The sequence below is a fragment of the Ranitomeya variabilis genome, chromosome 2 (assembly GCF_051348905.1).
Source record: "Ranitomeya variabilis isolate aRanVar5 chromosome 2, aRanVar5.hap1, whole genome shotgun sequence".
NCBI lineage: Eukaryota > Metazoa > Chordata > Amphibia > Anura > Dendrobatidae > Ranitomeya > Ranitomeya variabilis.
In genome coordinates this window covers 481,671,062-481,695,856 of record NC_135233.1, presented here as the reverse complement: position 1 = coordinate 481,695,856, position 24,795 = coordinate 481,671,062, and the positions used below count along the sequence as shown (strand labels likewise).

The following is a 24,795-nucleotide window of genomic DNA, read 5'->3' as shown; positions in this document are numbered from 1 at the left end:
ACTACGATATCGGCAACAGGGAGTTGTTAGCAATCAAGTTGGCCTTTGAGGAATGGCGACACTTCTTGGAGGGGTCAGTTCATCAGGTTACAGTTATTACCGATCATAAGAATCTGCTGTATTTGGAGTCAGCCAAGCGTCTGTCCTCCATGCAGGCTCGCTGGGCATTGTTTTTCACGCGGTTCAATTTTGTTGTCACTTACAGACCGGGGTCTAAAAACACTAAGGCGGATGCTCTGTCCAGAGAACCTCGGGAGGATCCAGTACCCATCCTTCAAAAGGGTGTTGTGGTTTCAGTTTTCACTACCGAGGTTGAGGCTGAGATTGCCAAGGCTAAGGAGGAGGTACCATCTGAGCTTCCCATCAACAAATCTTTTGTACCGCTTCATCTCCGCTTAAAGGTTTTGGCGGAGCATCATGATGCTGTCCTGGCTGGCCACCCAGGGGTTAGAGGTACCTTGGAGTTGGTGTCACGTCGGTTTTGGTGGCCCAAGATCCGACAGGAAGTGGTCTCCTACGTGTCAGCTTGTACCACGTGCGCTAGGGCTAAGACGCCCCGCTCCCGTCGTGTTGGCTCACTACTTCCTCTTGAGGTACCTAGTAAGCCATGGACGGAAATCTCCATGGATTTCATCACTGATTTTCCCTCCTCAGCTGGGAACACGGTCATCTTGGTGATTGTTGATCGGTTTTCAAAAATGTCGCACTTTGTGTCTTTGCCTTCATTGCCTAACTCTAAGACTTTGGCTCAGGTATTTGTGCAGGAGGTGGTCAGACTTCATGAGGTTCCGTCTGACATCGTGTCTGATAGGGGTAGTCAGTTTGTGGCAAAATTTTGGAAAGCATTTTGCTCACGGCTGGGGAGTTGTCTCATTCTTCGGCATTTCATCCTCAGTCAAATGGTCAGACTGAGCGTATGAACCAAAATTTGGAACAGTACTTACGCTGCTTTGTCTCTGATAACCAGGAGGAGTGGTCAACGTTCCTTCCTTTGGCTGAGTTTGCCATCAATAATCACTGCCAGGAGTCGTCTGGGGAGTTTTTTTGTGTTTACGGGCTACATCCTCAATTTTGTACTTTGAGTCAGAGGGGCTCTTCCGGCGTTCCAGAGGAAGACCAGTTAGGAGCACAATTGTCATCAGTCTGGAGGAGAGTTAAACAGCGCCTGTTGAGTGTGGGTGCTAGGTACAAATGTGTGGCTGACAGTAGGCGTGAGCCAGGTCTGGACCTGAGTGTGGATAACTGGGTGTGGTTATCCACAAAAAACATAAGACTCAAGATACCATCCCTTAAATTGGGTCCAAGGTTTATTGGTCCATTTAGGGTCGCCGCTGTCATTATCCCTGTAGCGTACCGATTTGAGCTTCCTACGGTGTATAAGATACACAACGTGTTCCACAGATTGTTGCTAAAAAAGACTGTGGGTCCTATGGATGCGACACCTATGCCTTCTCCAGTCTTGGTGGATGGTAATTTGGAATTCGAAGTCTCCAAGGTGGTTGACTCTCGTGTAGTGCGCCGCACTTTACAGTACTTGGTACACTGGTGTGGTTATGGGTCTGAGGAAAGGTCCTGGGTACCAGCCTCGGATGTTCATGCGGACCGGCTGGTCAGTATGTTTCACCGCCGACATCCGGACAAACCGGGTCCTATAAGCCGTGAGGTGCCCTGGGGTCCCTCGTAGAAGGCGGGGTACTGTCATGTCAGACGCTGTTCATACCAGGGCGTTCGACAGACAGCGGTAATTCCACTTTTGTCCACTATGTGCTCAGTGGCGTCGGCTAGATTTTATCTAGCTGGTCCGGGGTTAATTTAGCTGGTGCTCGGATTGGAAACTGGGCCACGCCCACTGCCTTTAAATAGTTCTTCTGAACATTGGGCGTCGCCGATTACAGCTTCTGTCTAGTGCTTGGTTATCTTGGTCTGGAGTGGTGAGCTAGGAGTTGGAGTATCGTATCTGGTGGTGTATTTCCCTTTGTCTTATTTACTCCTTCCTATATTTGTATTTATTTTGCCCTGTGCATTTATAGTGTATTCCTGAGTGACTGCGGCGTGGTGTATATTTTCCGTTATCCTTGTCTGTGCTAACTGTGGGTATTGGTGTATGATCTCTTCACTGGGTGGTGGTTTCAGCCTAGGGTTGAAACAGGAGACAGGGAGAGGGTGGAGGCCTAGACATGCACACCATCAGTGTAAACTCTAGGTAGAGGGTCAGTCAGGATTTCCCTAGTCTGAGGGAAATTGCAGGGGCCCCGGTTATTAGCTCTTGCCCACCTAGGCTTCCCGTGATAACTCCTGGCCACCTTCCAACTAGACATGCATGGCTTTCCTCAATTAATTAGTAGCGATAAGAAAACCCAAAAGTTAAATGTTCAGAGTTTGCACCGGACAGTTTGTTTACAATGGGGTTCAGGTTCGGATTCAGTTCTGGTACCAGAGCCAAATTTTGGAATAAAATTCAGGTCAGATGCCAGAACCTGAACTTCCGCAGGTCCTCTCATCTCTATGCATTAGTATTAAGTGAAGACACGCTGATCTAGTTGGAAAGTGGCGAGTAACATACATATCAAATTCTTGCAGACACATGACAGCCATCTCTCAATTCCAGCATCAGAAAATCCTGACAGCATCCACTGTGAGAGTTACAAGGATTCACAAGTCTGCAGTTACACCTGTGTTTGAACAACTATTTATTAGGGATCGGTTTTGAATCCAACAAAGCTAGGTCTTTTAGTGAGTAGAGACTAATGATTCAGCTCACCAAACAGGACTAGATTGCCATCACTATTTTATATGTTTTGATGTTCACAAGAATTCCGAGAATAATTTCCTGGCTATGTGAAAGAGAAATGAACTGTTCAAATTAAAAATCTAGAATATTACTAATGAGTTAGAATTGAATGTTCAAAATACTTTTCTGTATTGCCACTTTTCTTGTAAGAACTGCAAAAGTAGCAATTTCCCCTAGTGGAAGCTGTGCGAATACAGAATTTTACCATTTTACACTATGAATATGTGAATGGACCAGGGAAATTGGAGCTCAAAATAAAAACAAAACAAGGCTCTCACCTTCATAACAAAATGATAATAGTATATTATAATATAAAATTGCAATATAATAGTTAGACGTGGATCACAAAAGCACAATAAAGAGCAAAAGACATTAGATATTAGCTTGTGACCACCATGTAGAATACAGGTCCTTCTCAAAAAATTAGCATATAGTGTTAAATTTCATTATTTACCATAATGTAATGATTACAATTAAACTTTCATATATTATAGATTCATTATCCACCAACTGAAATTTGTCAGGTCTTTTATTGTTTTAATACTGATGATTTTGGCATACAACTCCTGAAAACCCAAAAAACCTGTCTCAATAAATTAGCATATCAAGAAAAGGTTCTCTAAACGACCTATTACCCAAATCTTCTGAATCAACTAATTAACTCTAAACACATGCAAAAGATACCTGAGGCTTTTAAAAACTCCCTGCCTGGTTCATTACTCAAAACCCCCATCATGGGTAAGACAAGCGACCTGACAGATGTCAAGAAGGCCATCATTGACACCCTCAAGCAAGAGGGTAAGACCCAGAAAGAAATTTCTCAACAAATAGGCTGTTCCCAGAGTGCTGTATCAAGGCACCTCAATGGTAAGTCTGTTGGAAGGAAACAATGTGGCAGAAAACGCTGTACAACGAGAAGAGGTGACCGGACCCTGAGGAAGATTGTGGAGAAGGACCGATTCCAGACCTTGGGGAACCTGAGGAAGCAGTGGACTGAGTCTGGTGTGGAAACATCCAGAGCCACCGTGCACAGGCGTGTGCAGGAAATGGGCTACAGGTGCCGCATTCCCCAGGTAAAGCCACTTTTGAACCATAAACAGCGGCAGAAGCGCCTGACCTGGGCTACAGAGAAGCAGCACTGGACTGTTGCTAAGTGGTCCCAAGTACTTTTTTCTGATGAAAGCAAATTTTGCATGTCATTCGGAAATCAAGGTGCCAGAGTCTGGAAGAAGACTGGGGAGAAGGAAATGCCAAAATGCCTGAAGTCCAGTGTCAAGTACCCACAGTCAGTGATGGTGTGGGGTGCCATGTCAGCTGCTGGTGTTGGTCCACTCTGTTTCATCAAGGGCAGGGTCAATGCAGCTGAAATGCTTTATGGAGATGAAGATTTCATTTTCCAGCACGACCTGACACCTGCTCACAGTGCCAAAACCACTGGTAAATGGTTTACTGACCATGGTATTACTGTGCTCAATTGGCCTGCCAACTCTCCTGACCTGAACCCCATAGAGAATCTGTGGGATATTGTGAAGAGAAAGTTGAGAGACGCAAGACCCAACACTCTGGATGAGCTTAAGGCCGCTATTGAAGCATCCTGGGCCTCCATAACATCTCAGCAGTGTCACAGGCTGATTGCCTCCATGCCACGCCGCATTGAAGCAGTCATTTCTGCCAAAGGATTCCCGACCAAGTATTGAGTGCATAACTGAACATTATTATTTGATGTTTTTTTTGTTTGTTATTAAAAAACACTTTTATTTGATTGGACGGGTGAAATATGCTAATTTATTGAGACAGGTTTTTTGGGTTATCAGGAGTTGTATGCCAAAATCATCAGTATTAAAACAATAAAAGACCTGACAAATTTCAGTTGGTGGATAATGAATCTATAATATATGAAAGTTTAATTGTAATCATTACATTATGGTAAATAATGAAATTTAACACTATATGCTAATTTTTTGAGAAGGACCTGTATATCAATGTTAACACTTTCACTTTCTTCATTTTCAACAATAAAGATATTAACCTGCTCCAGGCCACCACGATTATGGTAGGCTTACTGTTAGTTGTTCCAGAAACCACTCCATGTAAAGTACGTAATTTATGAAGAAAGTTGTCAAAGTTCAGTTCATTAAGCATTTTTCTTGCTCAGATGCATTTCGAAACCCCTTTATATTTGTCATGAATGAATCCACTATAGAAATAATACGTAAAAAAGCATTAATAAGACTTACGTGGTTCACAGTACTGTATTGTACAGCATCCATCAGCACTTGTAAAATTTACCTGTATGCCCTGTAGAAAAACCATCAACAGAATTTTGTCAAAAGATGATAGTAGCAAATGAAATGCTACATATATGCAACAAGTGCGATAAAATAAATTCTATTGACTGTACTGTACCTGGTCACATTTTAAGGGTGTTTGCACTGGGCATGACATCACTCTTCGTATAACTGAAAATTTGTTTGGTTCACAGTCATAAGATGTGCAGTTATCAGCAGGTGGTCGCCAAAATTTTTCAGGCTGAAAAAGAAAATCTTGTCCATAACTTCCACCGTGCCTCAAAAGTATTTCCAAATTACATGTAGGGTATTGGCGAACTCGGCAGAAGAAATTGCACATCAAACTGAGGTCTATTTTTTCCTACTAATCCCTAGAAAAACTAAAAACATTTGGCTAAAACAATATTTTAGTGGTAAAGATATAATTATTCTTTCCACACTGCCCGATGGTAAAAAATAATGTGAGGGACATGTGGTGTGACATGCTCACTGCACCCGCAGATAAATTCATTGGGGGTCGTAGTTTGTAAAATAAGCTCTTTTATGGGTGATTGGACACACCTTCTCATTTAAAGATTTTTCTGTATTTTCATGACTATGAAAATTGTAAATTCACACTGAAGGCATCAAAACTATGAATTAACACATGTGGAATAATATACTTAACAAAAAAGTGTGAAACAACTGAAAATATGTCTTATATTCTAGGTTCTTCAAAGTAGCCACATTTTGCTTTGATGACTGCTTTTCTCACTCTTGGCATTCTCTTGATGAGCTTCAAGAGGTAGTCACCGGAAATGGTTTTCACTTCACAGGTGTGCCCTGTCAGGTTTAATAAGTGGGATTTTATGCCTTATAAATGGGGTTGGGACCATTAGTTGTGTTGAGCAGAAGACTGGTGGATACACAGCTGATAGTCCTACTGAATAGACTGTTAGAATTTGTATTATGGCAAGAAAAAGGCAGCTGAGTAGAGAAAAACGAGTGGCCATCATTACTTTAAGAAATGAAGGTCAGTCAGTCCGAAAAATTTCAAAAACTTTGAAAGTGTACCCAAGTGCATTTTACAAAAACCATCAAGCGCTACAAAGAAACTGGCTCACATGAGGACCGCCCCAGGAAAGGAAGACCAAGAGTCACCTCTGCTTCTGACAATAAGTTTATCTGAGTCACCAGCCTCAGAAATCACAGGTTAACAGCAGCTCAGATTAGAGACCAGGTCAATGCCACTCAGAGTTCAAGCAGCAGACACATCTCTACAACAACTGTTAAGAGGAGACTTTGTGCAGCAGGCTTTCGTGGTAAAATAGCTGCTAGGAAACCACTGCTAAGGACAGGCAACAAGCAGAAGAGAATGGTTTGGGCTAATGAACACATGGAATGGACATTAGACCAGTGGAAATCTGTGCTTTGGTCTGATGAGTCCAAATTTGAGATCTTTGGTTTCAACCAGTGTGTCTTTGTGCAACGCAGAAAAGGTGAACGGATGGACTCTACATGCCTGGTTCCCACCATAAAGCATGGAGGAGGAGGTGTGATGGTGTGGGGGTGCTTTGCTGGTGACATTGTTGGGGATTTATTCAAAATTGAAGGCATACTGAACCAGCATGGCTACCACAGTATCTTGCAGCAGCATGCTATTCCATCCGGTTAGACCATCATTTATTTTTCAACAGGACAATTACCACAAACACACCTCCAGGCTGTGTAAGGGCTATTTGACCAAGAAGAAGAGTGATGGGGTGCCACGCCAGATGACCTGGCCTCCACAGTCACCAGACCTGAACCCAATCGAGCTGATTTGGGGTGAGCTGGACTGCAGAGTGAAGGCAAAAGGGCCAACAAGTGCTAAGCATCTCTGGGAACTCCTTCAATATTGTTGGAAGACCATTTCCAGTGACTACCTCTTGAAGCTCGTCAAGAGAATGCCAAGAGTGTGCAAAGCAGTCATCAAAGCAAAATGTGGCTACTTTGAAGAACCTAGAATATAAGACATATTTTCAGTTGTTTCATAGTTTTGATGCCTTCAGTGTGAATTTACAATTTTCATAGTCATGAAAACAGAAAAATCTTTAAAGGAGAAGGTGTGTCCAATCTTTTGATCTGTACTGTATATACTTGGTGGTCACATACAGTAATCTAGCATTAGGTCCCTAGTCCCCCCTCCTTGGATTTGCTCCTGCCTATGGAGTGTTTCATGGTATTGTGCCTCATTATTTACTATAAAAGTTCCAACATACAGTATATTTTAATAATCCCTCGATATCTAGACACAATATTTCCACCATACCTTGATCACCACAGTGTTATTCATGGTACAAACATCCTGAGAACAATTATGACAACACTGTTCTGGTAAATTATTATCTGATTGACCCTAAAGGAGAAAAAAAAAAGATGAATGTTTTAAATGAAATGCTGAAATGATTCCTCTGATTTCAAAGTCAGAAATCCTTTTGCATGTACAGTAATATTATATAACGGTTGGATGAAAAGCAGTATGTTCTGTAATCTAACTTAATATTCTTTATTTGCAATGTTATGATACTCCTATTATTCTCACTTCATATATTTGGAGAACAAACAATGGTACAAAATGCCTGCCAAGTGGGCAGAAAGTATGTATGCCAGTTTTTTTTTGCAAAACAAACTTTTCATGTATTTCCCATTAGGCTTTATTATAGTCTCTTGAGTGTTCATACACCAATATCTAGTGCAAAATGTCTAAACATAATAAAAATAAATACATGTAAAAAATAGCAACATGGTTGTGAATGCAAAAATCCTCCCAAATGTGTTGCAAAGTCCATTCAAATATAAAGAAAATGCTAAATAAATATTTTTGTTCAATCATGGGGCATTGTACAATGTATATACTTTTTTCAATATGTATGAGTGTGTGGCATGTTAAAAATCTATCTGAGAGTCATCTCTTTTGACCTAATGATTTAGCTCCTCATTTTGTCCTCCCCATACATACATCCTTTCCCCCCTGTCATACATATATTTATCCTTTCCCCCCTTTGTCTAGTGTTAGTCTTGTATGTCTTCCCCTCTGTTAAAAGTTAGAATTTCTGAATAATATCTAAAGCATAATCTGATGCTTATCTATTATGTATTAGGTTTAAATAGTTGTCATTGAAATCTTGTTATATGTTTATATACACGCCTTTTTATTTTCTTTTTAAGAAATTGTATTTTGTGAAACATTAAAATCCTTCAATAAAAAATGACAGTTAAAAAAAACTCAAAAACCAAAACAGATACAAAGGGGTTACTGGATCATCTGCTCTTCCTCAGAAGACTTTTGTGAAAAGAACACCCTTTCTTGTATTTGCCTTTTATTTCGCAATTGGATCTTCTGAATTCAAGATCATGACTTTATACAACACAATCTAGTAATACAACACGGACTATAAAAGGAAAGCTCTACTAACTCTATACTACAATGCATGTACTAGGCTTATCCAATAAATCTATTGCAAGCAGCCAACAATATCAGGTTACATACATACACATAAAGAGCAAAAAGAAGAACACTGAACATAGATCAAAAAAATAGATATGGGACAAAATATTACAAAAGAAAACACCTTTATTTAAACAATAGGTGGCAATAGTTGATACCTGATGAAGGACTTGTTCAGAAACGCGTGTCGGGGTGTGCGCTGCACTTGACCGCCATCACCCCACCATCATGTAACCATTGCTGCCCATCCACATTCCCTATCCCTATACAATTCTTCTGAAATACTCTACAATTTATTATTGCCACATATTGATTTCTGGAGAGGCTTCATGTGATGCACAATTATCTACTATTTACTGAAATATTGTTTCTCTTACATAACACATATGGTAGTATTAACAGGATTACTGGGTTTAGGTATAGCAGTTACTATTTGTGTTTAACGTCTGTAAAGCGCTGCAAAATATTTTAGCGCTATATAAAAATAAAGATTATTATTATTATTGTTATCTCACATCTTTACTGTGGTCTCCCTTAAAATTAATTGTCATACCTCTATGTATATTCTTGTTTTTATCACTTTTTCTTATTGAATTATTGTTTTTATTCATGCGGGCACTCTGTTGCATACAGCGTCAACTATTGCCACTCATTGTTTAAATAAAGGTGTTTTATAATATTTTGTCCCATATCTATTTTTTTGATCCATGTTCAATGTTCTTCTTTTTCACTATTATCCCGAATGGTCTGCCATTTAGCTCTTTAGGATGTACATGCTATTTCCATACATTATGTGCACAGTATTTTAACCTTATGCATATATGATCTGTTACTCCCAGTTTTTGTTTGTTCTTACATACATACGCATGCACAGAAGAATGAAGCAAACTACATTATGGAAACTATCATGCTTCTGTATATCTTTGTTCTGACTGATACAACTTCAGATACACGGTACCTTCATTATCTCAGACACATCAAGGAGACAAGAAGCCTGTACACACTTTCCACAGCATTGTCCAGGTTCATGTTTGTATATAAATCCCTGAAGATAAAAGTAAAACACAATTAAAATTTTTTAAAAGTTTTCAAGAATGATATCACATTTTGCCTTATTTGGTTTCTTAGTATCTTCATTCATCATATAAACATCTCATGCAATACACAGCCCTGGTGTCACTATCAACTTTGCTGTTTATTCCATTTAGGTCATACTAATCTACTCTTGCTCTAACGTGATTGATCATATTGCACACATTTTACCTTCATTCCAAATTTACAATAGATGAATGTTTCCCCAATTAGTTTCCTTAGATCTGACATTCCTTGGAACAGCAACACAACAGTTCATAAAAAGGATTAAGGAATAAATAAAGGGTACCTATTAATGATGAGGGAGTATACTCGTTGCTCGGGTGACCTCCGAGTATTTATGACTGCTCGGAGATTTAGTTTTCATTGCGGCAGCTGAATTATTTACAGCTATTAGCCAGCCTGAGTACATGTGGGGATTACCTAGCAACCAGGAAACCCCCACATGTACTCAGCCTGGCTAGTAGCTGTAAATCTTTCAGCTGCCGTGATGAAAACTAAATTTCCGAGCACTAAAAAATACTCAGAGGTCACGCGAGCATGCTCTGGAAAACCTGAGCAACGAGTACACTCGCTCATCACTAGTACCTATCATTTCCAAAAATGTTTTACATGGTAGTAGTGAGGCTTGAGAAAGGTTCACATATTTTTGGACCAAAACGTCGCCAAGATGAGCTAATTAAATAGCCATTATTCACTACATACTGTGGGCTGCCTCTGATTTTTGGAGTTCTATCTATCTATGTATTCAGTTCGGACAGTTCAGGCTGTGAATTGGCTGATTAAATTTCCTGGTTCCTTTGAGATGTGTGCTGTTGTTTTTTTTTCGTGAACCCATTCACTTGCATTGGCGAGTCTCATCTGATATACGAGGCCACTCACAGCATGCTGTGATTTTTTCCTCAGCCCGGTTCCATCTGAGGAAAAACTCTCAGATGACCACTGCCTCATTGAATAACATTGGTGCGAGTGCAATACAATTTTTTCTCGCATTGCTCTCGTCCGATGTATACCACAGTTGGGAGTGAGGCCTAAAACTTCAAGTCAGTGAGCTTGTCAGGAGCATCATGGCAGGTACCATTTATGCTGGTCAACCGAAACTACTCAAGCAGATGGCCTAAATAGCATTCATTCTCTATCTTCTGAGCATATGAAAATGTTTTATGGTTTTACAGAAACACTTACCACTGGGCAATGAGTTTGGCACACTTTTGGACTGCATATTACTTTTGCAGCACTGTTTTCCATTGTGCACTTGCATTCTTCACAGCTTTCAGGATTGTTTGGAACAGAGCTTCCCACCTGAAAATAAAGAATTTTACATTGCGTAAATGTTTTCATTTGAATTAGCTCTCTTTTGTAATACTTTTGCTTTCTAAAGATATTTAAAATTTTAGAGCTACCACCACCCCTTTATGGGAATCTATCAGTAGAATTTTACACCCCAAACTATATGCACATATAGCTCTTTCAAGGACAAGCACACCAATACCCGGCGCTGCTGCCCGCACTCAGATCGGAGCGTGTGGCCGCATAGGAATACATGCAGCCGCACGCTCCGCTCCTCTGTGCCAGGTGCAGTGCCGGGTATTGACGTGCGAGACTCATCCGAGTCTCGCACAAGTGAGTATGAGCCTTAAGATCCAAACTCAATAGCTCCAGTTTATAACCTGGTAGGGATTGAAGAGGAGTCTTCTTTTGCATAAAGTTCAAGAAAATTGCTCTTGTTCTCAGAATTGTAAAGCCCTAGTAATGAGATAATCTTCCATCCCTAAATGTTCCCAAAAGCCTCTGAAATAATAGGTTGGCAATTTAATTCACTCCCTATACATCTAGGATATAAACTTGAATGGATGCTGGGTTAGTCAAGGTAATACATTGGTATTCCTTTTTTTTTAAACCATATCCAGAAGCATAGGAAACTGAAGCAACCTTGAAATGTCCATTATAGATAAACAGTAGCACCCAAATGTGATGGGCGCTAAGCACAGTTGTCATCTGTTGCTAAGGAGAAAGTAAGGAGCAACTGATAATGATACTGAACCTTTATTCATATGTAAAAAAATAATTACAATAATTGATATTGATTTATCAATATCTCACAAAAAGCATTCAAGGTCTATGGGAAAATCTCAGTCCAGAGACTATCACCCAGCCAAATCAGCTCTCATGCTTTGCATTGAAGAGGGGCAATACCCCGAAACACCATGAATGCAATTGAGATTCTGATTTGGCTTTATCCTAAATCATATTTCAAGGTTTGTTAAAGGGTCACTAGTGACTTGTATGATTACTGCTTTCAACAAGAGGCGCTATAGAGTAGAAGTCCTCTTCCTCTCTGAAATGGCAATTTGCATAAAAAGCATTCAAGTCATTTTTAAAAGGGTTTTCTATGATTTTTAATACTCACCCACTACAAATCAAGTACTGCCTCTTCGTTGTTGCCCACAATCATTGATGAGTGATGACAGGCAGCAGTAACATGATGACTAAAGCACACATTACCACTGCAGCCAATCACAGGGTTCATGTTGAAGTAGTTGTCACAAGACTGCTGAGCCCAGTGATTGGCTGCTGGTGTCAAATGTACTGTAATCATAACATCATTGGTGCAGCCTATCAACAAAGACTCGTGTAGTGGTGAAGAGGCATCATTGGATTTGTGGTGGGCAAGTATAGCTAAGTTTGGTACTTTTTATCCTGAAAGCCTGCGAACTAAAAAAAAATGTTTTTTTTTAAAGACAAACCTGTCTAAGCATCTTACCTCATATTTTGAGCCTTCATAATTACAAACAATCAGCATCTCTGTAGTGGTGAAAAATACACTATATTATTACATATTGGTTTCAAGACTTCACATATGTTTATTGAGAAATGGAAAAAAGAAGGTGGTAGAGATACAATCGATAGATAGATAGATAGATAGATAGATAGATAGATAGATAGATAGATAGACAGACAGACAGACAGACAGACAGACAGACAGACAGATAGATAGATAGATAGATAGATAGATAGATGTTTCAAGCCATTGGTTATGTGTAATGTTCAGTGTAATTCAAAGGGAATTCAGGAGGATTTCACTACCCAAACTATATGCACATGTAGCTATTTCAAAACAAGTCCAGCAATACTTTTACCTAGGCAGTCTGTTCCTAGCTACTGAGAAATCAGCATTTGAATGGATACGCAAATGAGGCTGAAGTGCTTTTGGCATGTAAAAGCTATTCCCAAGGCTTTGTTACTGGCAAGCAGGAGAAAGTGTTGCTGGGTGAAGAATAGAGCTGGAGTGACAAAGGCTTTCACAAACAAAAGCTTTTCAGCCTCATTTTGATATCAATTCAAATGCTAATTTCTCTGTAACGGTTTAGCAGAGTAGCCAATAAAATGTATTGCCAGACTCCTCCATTGTCACTTCTGAACATTAACATTACCCCCAACAAACCCATTTTATATTAGATTCCCTAAAAATACAAGCTGGTTACTATTGCTGTACTTGTTATTTAACCCTTAAAATTCAATTCAGGATGAATTTGGATATGAAAAAATATGGGTACATGCCTATTTCCATGGAATAGACAGATGAACTTCAAAAATCTGCCGTGGATTCATTATTGAGATATTTTCTTTAGATCTCACGTAGATTGCTCTGAGCTCTTGAGCTGTAGGGATTCGGTTTACCATCATAGCTGTGACGCTAATAACTACTCATGGACAAGCCGTGCGGCTGAATAGTCAAAAATTCTCGGGTCAGATACCAAGAACACGCATTGTAAACTAAAGTAGAAAGTCAAAGGCATAGTCAGGTCATGGTCTGAGGTCAGAATACCAGAAATAAAAAAGATCAGAGCAAAGGGGCTAGGCAAATGGATGGTCAGAACAAGGTCCAAGGTCAGGCAGCAGTAGATCAACAAACAGAGCACAGCAATTAAAGGGAATAATGCACCACTGAGAAAATGGTACGATTGGCAGAGATCTGGGACAGATGGCTTAGCTAATTAGCTGAGTAATCACTAAGAACAGGAAATAACTGAAGAACAGCTCAGTATTTGATGCACTAGATTAGACAACTGAGGTGTCTATTAAAATTCTGACATCTTGGCATACAATCGTGACAATAGCTTGCTACATTCTGTGCAGAATTAAGTGATATTTCTAGAGAGAAAAACTATGGTATGTATGGCATGTGTGACAATAATAATCACCCAGGATAGTATACCACTTGACTTTGAAGAACAAAATTTCTTTTGCGTTCTTTTTCTTATCTTTTGATTTTGAAACACAATACAGCTGAATGGATGAGGGTTTCTTTTTCATGGGACATGTCTTGGTTGAGAATGAGACCAGATTACTGTGTAATATACTGAAAAAATGTGAGCTAAATTCTGTATGGAGTGAAATGGTGAAAAAAATGTATTTTTTTTTAAGGCATTCAAAATAAAATTGACTTGGTAACTTTATTTTTCAGGTCCGTGCAATTACTGTTATATCAAATTTATATACTGTAGTTCTTTTGGTCTTTTAAAGCTTTTCAAAACTGATTTTTGAAACAAAAATTGATTTATGATTCTTAACATTTTTATTTTTCCATAGTTTGTAGTTCACTGGTACCATTTTGGTGTAAGTATGACATCACTTTTGACAAAAACTTTGTCGAGGTAAAACAACCAACAAAATGTCTGTTTTGGAAGAACTGATACTAATATAGCAAACATGCTTTTTTATATTATTTTTTAATAGAGAAAAGGGGGCACATTTGAACTTTAGAGTATTTTAAATATTTGTAAAAATGATTTTTTTTTTTTACTCCTGTGTACATTTGCAATGTCAAACTCTGATCCTGAAATCTTTTGACTGCTTGTAGAGTAAATTGCTATGATTTTTAACAGTTTATGAAGCATGTGGGGTGGATGGCATCTAAAGGGCTAAACTGCAGATAGCTCATACCATTAAAGTTAAAGGCAGCTGTAGAATACATCTGTTACCCACCGGGTATGAGGCTCAGCTCCATATAGCACCATCCAACATGTCATATGCATAGCTCAAAAAAATAAAAAGAACCCTTAAACAACAAAATGTAACTCCAAGTCAATCACACTTCTGTGAAATCAATCTGTCCAGTTATGAAACAACACTGATTGTGATTCAATTTCTCCTGCCTTTGTGCAAATGGAACATAAAACAGGTAGAAATTATAGGTAATTAGCAAGACAACAATAAAGGAGTGGTTTTGCAGGTGGTGAACACAGACCATTTCTCTGTTTTCATCCTTTTTGGCTATTGTTTTGGTGACTTTTGCATTTTTTCATTGCTCTCACCCCTAGAGGTAGCATGACGAAGTGTCTACAACCCACAGAAGTTGCTCAGGTAGTGCCGCTCATCCAGGATGGCACATCAATGCGAGCTGTCACAAGAAGGGTAGCTGTGTGTCAGCACAATGTCCAAAGCATGTGGCTCAAGTGTGTCAGCAGTTCCTGCTTGATGAAGGCATTGATACTATGGACTGGCCTACCCGTTCCCCAGACCTGAATCCAATCGAGCACATCTGGGACATCATGTCTAGTTCCATCCACCAACACTATGTTGCACCACAGACTGTCCAGAGATGGCTGATGCTTTAAAACAGGTCTTGGAGTAGATCCCACAGGAGAACATCCGCTGCCTTGGCAGGAGCATGCCCATGCTTTGTTAGGAAGTCATACAGACACATGGAGGCCACACACACTACTGAGCCTCATTTCTATGTTTTGAGGCATTTCCCCCAAAATTGTATCAGCCTGTAATATGATTTTCCACTTTGCTTTTTGAGTATTATTGCAAAGAAAGACCTTCATGGAATATTAATTTTGATTTACGTTGATCATTTTTATGCTTTATTGTTTTCAACGCATTCCACTACAGTGCCTTATGAAAGTATTCTTTCCCTGGAACTTTTCAACCTTTTCCCACATATCATGCTTCAAACATAAAGATACTGTTAGGACTGGTGGAACGCACCAAATAATAATTAGAGAGGCTATGAGGTGCGTTCACAGTCCGGGGTCCACCGTGCAGAAAAGATACCTGCTGCTCGGTAATGGTTGGCAAAAAGTCACAGAACTCTGTTCCAAGACTCGGGGAAAGAGTTCCTCTAGACCTCTTACGCTCGGCACCGCTACTGTGGTGTCAGGGATATAACTGAGCTAACAATTTACCGCACAAGAGTGCATACAGTGCCGCTCTGGCGGATGCCACTAACCACCGTGTAGACGGAAAATATGCTTGATAAACAACGCCGCCAAGGCCCGTGAAGAAAGTAGCCGTGGAAGCTGCACCAAGTGCACCATTTTGGAAAAATAATGTTGCAGCTATGGGACTTGGGTAAGCCCACCATGAAGTCCATCCTGACCATTACCCAGGGAATGTCCGCCACCGGCAGGAGGTAAAGAAGCCCAGCAGGCTGTTGTCGAGTAGACTTATTCTTGACACAAGAGACACATGCTCTAATATAGTCTCCGATGTCACGGGACCATATGCGGCCACCAGTATGTCCTCGTCAGAAGCTCAGATGTTCTCCTGGTCCCAAATTGTCCACCCACCCTGGAAGAATGAGCCCAAGAGAAAACCTCTGGTCGCAAGTTAGATGACACAAAAGTCTTGCCCGGGGCACAGACTCTAGCAAAACTGGGGCCACAATTCTCAAGCTCTCTGAAGTTCAATAAGCCGAGGCTCCTCCTCCTCAGAAGACACTACGGAGCGGGGAAGAGCATTGGCATGAATGTTCTTCTCCCCGGAGAGAAAAAGGAGGGTGAAATGGAACCGGAAGAAGAACAGGGACCATCTAGCCTGGCGAGAATTTAGCCATTGGGCAGTCTGTAAATACCAAATTTTTGTGGTCGGAGTAAACTTGAAAGGGAATGCGAGCCCCCGCCAGGAGGTGTTTCCACTCCGAGAAGGCCAAATTCATGGCTAGCAACTCCCTGCCCCCGATGGAATAATTCCTCTCCGCTGGTGTCAAGGTCTTGGAGAAGAAGAAGCAAGGATGCTTCCGACCCTGAGCAGCCTTCTGGAAGAGGACCGCTCCAGCACCGTCGGAAGATGCATCCACCTCCATGATAAATGGTTTATCAACATCGGGGTGATATAAAATGGGAACGCTAGCGAAGTGTGGCTTAACAAAGAGAAAGGCCTTGGAGACCTCCTCCAACCACAATTTGGGATTTGCGCCTTTCTTGGTGAGGGCAACCAAGGGAGCTACCAAAGTTGAGAAGAGGGGAATGAACTGGCGATAATAATTAATGAACCCCATAAAGTGTTGCACCGCTTTAAGAGAATGGGGTTCCTGCCAGTCCATCCCAGCCTGTAGCTTGGCAGGATCCATGGCCAATCCCCGGGAGGAGATGATATAGCCCAGGAAAGGCAAGGACTCTTGCTCAAACATACACTTCTCCAACTTGGCATAGAGGGAGTTAGATGGTAGGAGGTTGAAGACCTTGCAAACATCTCTCCGGTGGAAGTCTATATCTAAAGAGTAGATGAGGATATCATCCAGATAAACTACAACCCGACGTGGAGAGCATATCCCGGAAGATAACATTCACAAAGTCTTGAAAAAAGGGCATCACCAGGTATTGATAGTGCCCATCCCTGGTGTTAAAAGCCGTCTTCCATTCATCCCCCTCACGGATGCGAATCAGGTTGTAAGCACCCCGCAAATCTAGTTTAGTAAATACCCTTGCTCCCCGAAGCCTATCAAAGAGCTGAGATATCAGGGGCAGTGGGTACTTATTCTTAATGGCGACCCCTGCAATCAATGCATGGACGTAGTTCTCTGTTCTTCTTCTGCACAAACAAGAACCCCGCCCCACAGGTGACACTGACTTCCTAATGAATCCTCTTGCCAGATTCTCCTGGATGTATTGGGATATCGCCTCTGTCTCCGGGAGAGACAGGGGATAGACTCAACCCCGGGGAGGTTCTGCACCAGGCAAGAGGTCAATAGGAAAGTCATAGGGGCGGTGGGGTGGAAGGGCCTCCGCAGCCCTCTTGGAGAATACGTCCGCATAGGGCCAATAGTGCTTGGGGAGAGAGGAAAGATCTGCGGGTACTTCAGTAGTAGCAACTTGAATGCATTCCTTCAGACATCTACCCTCACTAGATTCACTCCATCCCAAAATTCTCCCTGTGGACCACTCTATATGTGGGGAGTGGTAACGTAGCAGGATCTCATCTATCCCCTCAGGAATGACCAGTAAAGAAACAATCTCCTGATGGGATGGCAACATAGAAAGAGTAAATTGGATGGTCTGATGTGTTATCTGTGAGGGCAGTGTCGACTCATTCACCACTCTTACGGTTACTGGTTTGGCGAGCATTATCAGGGGTATTGCGTGCCATTGGACGAAGGCAGAAGACATGAAGTTGCCCTCTGCCCAGGAATCCACATAAAGCTCTATCGTATGAGTGGATGGGCCTATTATAATTGTCCCCTTGAAGGACAGTTTGGAGGAAAACGTCGCCGTGTCTAGTATACCTCCTCCTACAACCAATAGATGCTGACGTTTTTCCCAACCGATGGGGACATTTCCTAGCATAATGTCCTGGCTGATGGCATACAGGACAGACCTTGGGTGCACGAGCGGTCTGGGACTTAGACCCCGCCCGTGACACCTCCATGGCCTCAGGTGGCTCGGACACCTGGACCGGAGATTCCAGAGGTTTGGTGAAGGTGGGAGACAGGCAAAACCTATGCCTACACTGAGCTCGCTCCAACCTTTGCTCGTTAAAACAGAGGTCAATGAGAGAGGATATAGTTATCAACTTCTCCAGTGCAGCAGGAATCTCCCTAGTGGCCAAAGCGTCCTTCACATGGTCAGCCAGTCCTTTCCAAAACACAGGAATAAGGACTTTATCCGGCCACTCCAGCTCAGATGCCAAAGTCCGGAAGTGGACGGCAAAATGACTGACCATGGACGAACCCCGTGTCAATGCCAGCAGTTGGAGTGCCGAATCATGGGTGACATGAGGTCCCATAAAAACCTGTTTCAGAGTGTCAAGGAACTTTGGAGCACTCTGCACCACATGATCATCACGCTCCCTCAGTGGCATTGCCCACTCCAAAGCCTTGCCCAACCAAAGGGATATAATAAATCCCACTCTAACTCGTTCTGTGGGAAAACATGCAGCCAGGAGCTCAAGATGTATGGCACACTGACTCACGAATCCCCGGCACAGCTTACTGTCACCAGCAATCTTATCCGGTAATGGGAGATGGGACAATGTCGGAGCAGGGGTGGCAGTGGCAGTGGACAAACTGGCTGCAGCCACGCTGGCAGCCTGAACAGGGACTGCGGTAACATCCACGGCCGAGGTTGTGCGCTCAAGAGCCGCCAACCTACCCTACAGCTGCTGGATGTACTGTTGCAATCGCTGATCGCTCACCATTACAAGCCAGACCCTGGCGCTAGCGTAATGTTAGGACTGGCAAAATGCACAAATAATAATTAGAGAAGATATGAGGTGCATTCGCAGTCGAGGTCCATCGTGCAGAAAGGACACCTGCTGCTCGGAAATGGCAGACTATATGGCGGTATAATGAGAATACACACACGTGTTAGCTTCACCCGGTATGAAGGAAGCGAACCCTGTTGTGTCACAGGGCCGCGATACCACACAGAGAGCGCAAGCAAAGAGTCACAGAACTCTCTGTCCCAAGACTCGGGGAAAGAGTTCCTCTAGACCTCTTACGCTCGGCACCGCTACTGTGGTGTCAGGGATATAACTGAGCTAACAATTTACCGCACAAGAGTGCATACAGTGCCGCTCTAGCGGATGCCACTAACCACCCTAATTAGGGCCAGGAAAGTGCACTAAGCGCACGGCGCCGCATTGGTGGTCGCTGCACAGAGACGCTGTATTGTGTGCTAGATGTGCAGGATAGCACCCTCAGGCGCTAGGTAGCTTCCACCATTCGTGAGCAGGCAACAACTCTAGGGATGGGAATGAGCTTTCATCCATCGACAGACATACATCCACACACACATTAGCAAGTTTACACTAGCGCATGGCCGAGCAGCCATGTGACCCTTTTATAGCAGTAGTGCTCCGAGACATTCCTGATGGTCCAATAGGAGACGCAACAAGACCTGAGCATGTGACCCTCGACCTCCAATGGGAGGTCGTCCTGTGGGCATGCTCAGTATGGAAAAAGCAGGACTTAGTCCCAGAAAGGCCTGTTCACTGCTGATCAGTACTGGCTAGAAAGGCAGAGCCTGGAAAGTCAGTAGTAACCAGTCGGACAGTATCAGCTTGAGATAGACATTAGGACCAACGTCTCCACTGGGCAGATTCTGCTCTGGCTGGAGAAGAATGGGAGACTGCAGTGGACATGGTTCGAGATTCCCCCTGTGCAGCAGATGGAACTCGACACCTAACAGATACCAAATGTATATTTTTGGTGAAAAATCAACAAGTGGAACACAATTGTGAAGTTGAACGTAATTTATTGGTTATTTTAAATTTTTGTGGAAATTCAAAAACTGAAAAGTGTGGCATGCAATATTATTCGGCCCCTTTAATTTATTACTTTGTTGCGCCACCTTTTGTTGCAATTACAGCTGCAAGTCGTTTGGGGTATGTCTCTATCAGTTTTGTAAATCTTTGTCCATTCTTCCTTGGCAAACAGCTCGAGGTCAGCGAGGTTTGATGGAGATCGTTTGTGAACAGCAGTTTTCAGCTCTTTCCACAGATTCTCAATTGGATTGAGGTCTGGACATTGACTTGGCCATTCTAACACCTGGATACGTTTATTTGTGAACCATTCCATTGTAGATTTTGCTTTATGTTTGGGATAATTGTCTTGTTGGAAGACAAATCTCCGTCCCAGTCTCAGATCTTTGCAGACTACAACAGGTTTTCTTCAAGAATGGTCCTGTATTTGGCTCCATCCTTCCTACCATCAATTTTAACCATCTTCCCTGTCCCTGCCGAAGAAAAGCAGGCCCAAACCATGATGCTGCCACCACCATGTTTGACCGTGGGGATGATGTATTCAGGGTGATGAGCTGTGTTGCCTTTACGCCAAACATATCGTTTGGCATTGTTGCCAAAAAGTTCAATTTTGGTTTCATCTGACCAGAGCACCTTATTTCACATGTTTGGTGTGTCTCCCAGGTGGCTTGTTGCAAGCTTCAAACAACACTTTTTATGGATATCTTTGAGAAATGGCTTTCTTCTTGCCACTCTTCCATAAAGGCCAGATTTGTGCAGTGTGCGACTGATTGTTCTCCTATGGACAGACTGTCCTACCTCAGCTGTAGATTTCTGCAGTTCATCCAGAGTGATCATGGGCCTCTTGGCTGCATCTCTGATCAGTAGTGTTGAGCATTCCGATACCGCAAGTATCGGGTATCGGCCGATATTTGCTGTATCGGAATTCCGATACCGAGATCCGATACTTTTGTGATATCGGGAATCGGTATCGGGATCGATATTAATGTGTAAAATAAAGAATAAAAATAAAAAATATTGATATACTCACCTCTCCGACGCAGCCTGGACCTTACCGATGTAACCGGCAGCTTCCGTTCCTAAGAATGAGCGCTTGAAAGACCTTAGATGACGTCGCGGCCTGTGATTGGTCGCATGAGCGGTCACGTGACCGCCACGTGACCAATCACAAGCTGCGACGTCATCTAAGGTCTTTCAAGCGCTTGAAAGACCTTAGATGACGTTGCGGCTTGTGATTGGTCGCGTGGCGGTCACGTGACCGCTCACGCGACCAATCACAGGCCGCAACGTCATCTAAGGTCTTTCAAGCGCTCATTCTTAGGAACGGAAGCTGCCGGTTACATCGGTAAGGTCCAGGCTGCGTCGGAGAGGTGAGCATATCAATATTTTATAGTTTTATTCTTTATTTTACACATTAATATGGATCCCAGGGCCTGAAGGAGAGTTTCCTCTCCTTCAGACCCTGGGAACCATACAGGATACCTTCCGATACTTGGTGTCCCATTGACTTGTATTGGTATCGGGTATCGGTATTGGCGATATCCGATACTTTTCGGGTATCGGCCGATACTATCCGATACCGATACTTTCAAGTATCGGACGGTATCGCTCAACACTACTGATCAGTCTTCTCCTTGTTTGAGATGAAAGTTTAGAGTGATGGCCGGGTCTTGGTAGATTTGCAGTGGTATGATACTCCTTCCATTTCAATATCAAGTTTAAATATGGTGCTTTAAATTTTACTTAAAACTTTTGGTGTGACCGTAGAGGCATCATACAGTGTAGGGAACCTTCATAAAGTGTGGATGGTGCTCTCATACAGTTTAGGGGCTACTGTGGTCGGTCTCTCAAAGTGTAGGAGCCATCATACAGTGTGCGAGCTAATGTGAGGCCATCATACAGTATGGGAGCTTATTTGGGGGCCATCTATAGTGTAGGGCCTATTGTTGGGGCCCTTATACAGCATGGAGGAAAATGTGGAGGCCAACATACAGTTTGAGGAACAATGTGGCAACCTTCATACAGTATGGGAGCTAATGTGTGGGCCTTTAAAGTAGGGACTACTGTGAGGGCCATTGAGGGTGAGGGCTGCAGGATACTCGGGCCGGGTCCAACGGTTCTTCGGGGGTTTGTTCCGGCAGCAGTAACCCGGTCCGTGGCCCTGGACATCCAATGAAATTTGAAATGAAGGGGAAAAATGTTTGTAGGGGATTAGTTCGTGATGCCACTCGTGGTGTTCAGCAATAAGGAAAATGGCTGATGCTGCGGTTCAGGTCCAATGGGGCAGTTGGTGACACAGCGGAGATGTTACAGCTCTCCACTGGTAGAGCTAGGCCCCAGGGCAGTTAAAGTGTTAAAGTCTATGATGAACTGTTGTAGTGCAGGGCAGGTGATGCAGTGATAATTCTGAGGACACAGCAGGGTGCAGTTTTCTCACTTTACTCACAGTCAGATGGTTACAGTGTCCAACCAGGTGCTGTGTCCTCTCGGTCTGTGGTCCAGCCAGCTCTCAGGTAATTCGGATGCACTTTTCCGAGACTTCCTTTCTTGTGTACCTTCCCAGGCCATCGCCATCCTACCCTGCACCTCAAACACAGTGTCCCAAGCCAGCAGCCTCGGGTCCTGTCGGGCAACCTTCTCCTGGTCCCCTTGATCCTATATAGCTGCCTTTTCAGCGAATGTGTCTGGATTTGGCTGTAGCACATGCAGATACTACAGCCTCCGGTTTGCTAGCTGAGATTTGCAGTTCCTCTGCTAGTCTGGGGCCGGACCCCTAGTTCATCATGGTCCTTCCACCTGACTATGGTCGGCGTGAATTCGGGTGCCACAGGTGGATTCCTCACTTCCCTGGCCCCTAGGACTTCTTCTCTCACTGGAGCTATTTTCTTTACGTCTGCTCTCTTCAACTCCTCCCAACTAACTCCTAACTACTTTCCTAACTCCTCCCTCCTGTTTCCATGACAACTCCTCAACTGTCACTCTCTCCATCCACACCCTCTACCTAGTTCCCCCTCCAGCCTGAGATGGGACCCTCCCTCAATAGGGTCCTCCCAGATCCCCTGGCCTGGAGGGGTATGGTGTTGGATGCTAGTATGTGAGTCCCAGGTAGTGTCCCCTTCTTACCCAAGATTGGAGTACTAAACTTCTGACTGAGGTGCAGTACCTCTGTGGCAACTGGACCCTCAGGGGCGCCATACCATTGTAAAGTGTGGGGACTACAGAGTGGGGCCATCATATAGTGTGACAGTCATTATACAGTTTGGGGGCCATTATACAGTGTGAGGACTACTGCGAGGGGCATTGTACTCTATTTTTGTGGAGCATTGAGGACATTATACAATGTACAGGGGAGCAGTGTAGACATCATACTATGTATAACAGAGCTGTGAGACCATTGAACTGTGTATAGGAAAGCGGTGAGACCATCATACTTTGTACAGGGGAGCTGTGAACCCATCATACTATGCACAAGAGACCTGTGGAACCATCATACTGTGTACAGAGGAGGTGTGAACCCATTATACTGAATCTAGGGAAGCTATGGGGGCATTTTACTGCATATAGGGGAGCTGTGGGGGCAATACAGTGTGTACAGGAGCACTGTGGGCCCATTATGTACTGTGTAGGGAGCTGTGGGGCATTAAACTGTGTATAGGGAAGCTGTCAGGGCATTATATTATATATAGGGAGCAGTGGGGGAATTCCACTGTGTATAGAAAGCTGTGGGGGCATTATACTGTGTATAGAGGATCAGGTGGGGGCACGATACTATGTATAATAGGGGAGTTGTACATGAGAGGACTTAGGGGACATTATTAAATGTTAAATGAGAACTAAGCATTATGTTATAGCAGCATTAAGAGTATTGTGATTGTCAAAGGAGTGCATGGGGCAGTATTGCATTGTAGAGGCAAAATGTGGACTCTGTAATCTAGGACACTTGGACAGGGAATTCATATTTTATAGGTGCAATTTTACCATTTAGAGGGCATTTTACCATGGAAGTGGCACGGTGGTGGGTATTATTATATGGGGCAGTAAGAGGAGCCCTGTTTTTGTACCACACAGCAGGTGCAGCTATAGGGACACATACAGCAGCAGAGGTTCAAAAAAGGGGTATCAGCAGGGTTAGGAGTTTGTGCAGGTTGGGAATTGATGGAGACGGTGCAGAAAATTTAAGAAGTTACATGTGTCTTTGTTGTCAACTCTGCAGATGAATTGTGACTGGAAAAGTTGTCATGTTGGTCTGGGCAAGATGAAAACGACAGGAAAAGTGAACGACTCCATCAGAAAGAACGTCAGCTGTAAGTCACCATCTACCATCTATAACTGTGCTGTAATCTCTTACATGTTCTGAAGGTCTGATATCTACTACTCTATGGTCACTATATTGCGGTAATATCAGTGTTGGCCTTTGTATAGAAATTTATTTTCAGTAACGGTGCAGTCATCTGCTGAGGTTCCCCTATACCCACCATTAGGTTTTGCCGCTGTAGGGATAATTCAGGGTTACTTTGTTAGAGGCCCACTCATATGTTTCACCCCATCCAAGCTGCATCTCTAGTTATGCTTCTCATGTCTACTGAACCTGTTTTGAGCTCTCTAATGCAAACACAGCCTTTTTAATGTCCAGGTGACCTCAGTCTATCTGGCTAAGGAAAAACGGA

At 42.9% G+C, this 24,795-nt stretch overlaps 1 protein-coding gene across 1 annotated transcript in view; it reads right to left on the bottom strand.

Annotated features, from left to right (window-relative positions):
• The window catches only part of LOC143803851 (uncharacterized), a 39,105-nt gene that overhangs the window by 7,609 nt on the left and 6,701 nt on the right, over window positions 1-24,795 (bottom strand). The window contains exons 2-7 of the mRNA XM_077281615.1: window positions 12,405-12,445; window positions 10,826-10,942; window positions 9,507-9,593; window positions 7,370-7,456; window positions 5,198-5,320; window positions 5,029-5,089 (exon numbers count right to left, since the gene is read on the bottom strand). Coding sequence (XP_077137730.1) covers window positions 5,029-5,089; window positions 5,198-5,320; window positions 7,370-7,456; window positions 9,507-9,593; window positions 10,826-10,942; window positions 12,405-12,445 — 516 coding nt within the window. The remainder of the gene's footprint in view (window positions 1-5,028; window positions 5,090-5,197; window positions 5,321-7,369; window positions 7,457-9,506; window positions 9,594-10,825; window positions 10,943-12,404; window positions 12,446-24,795) is intronic.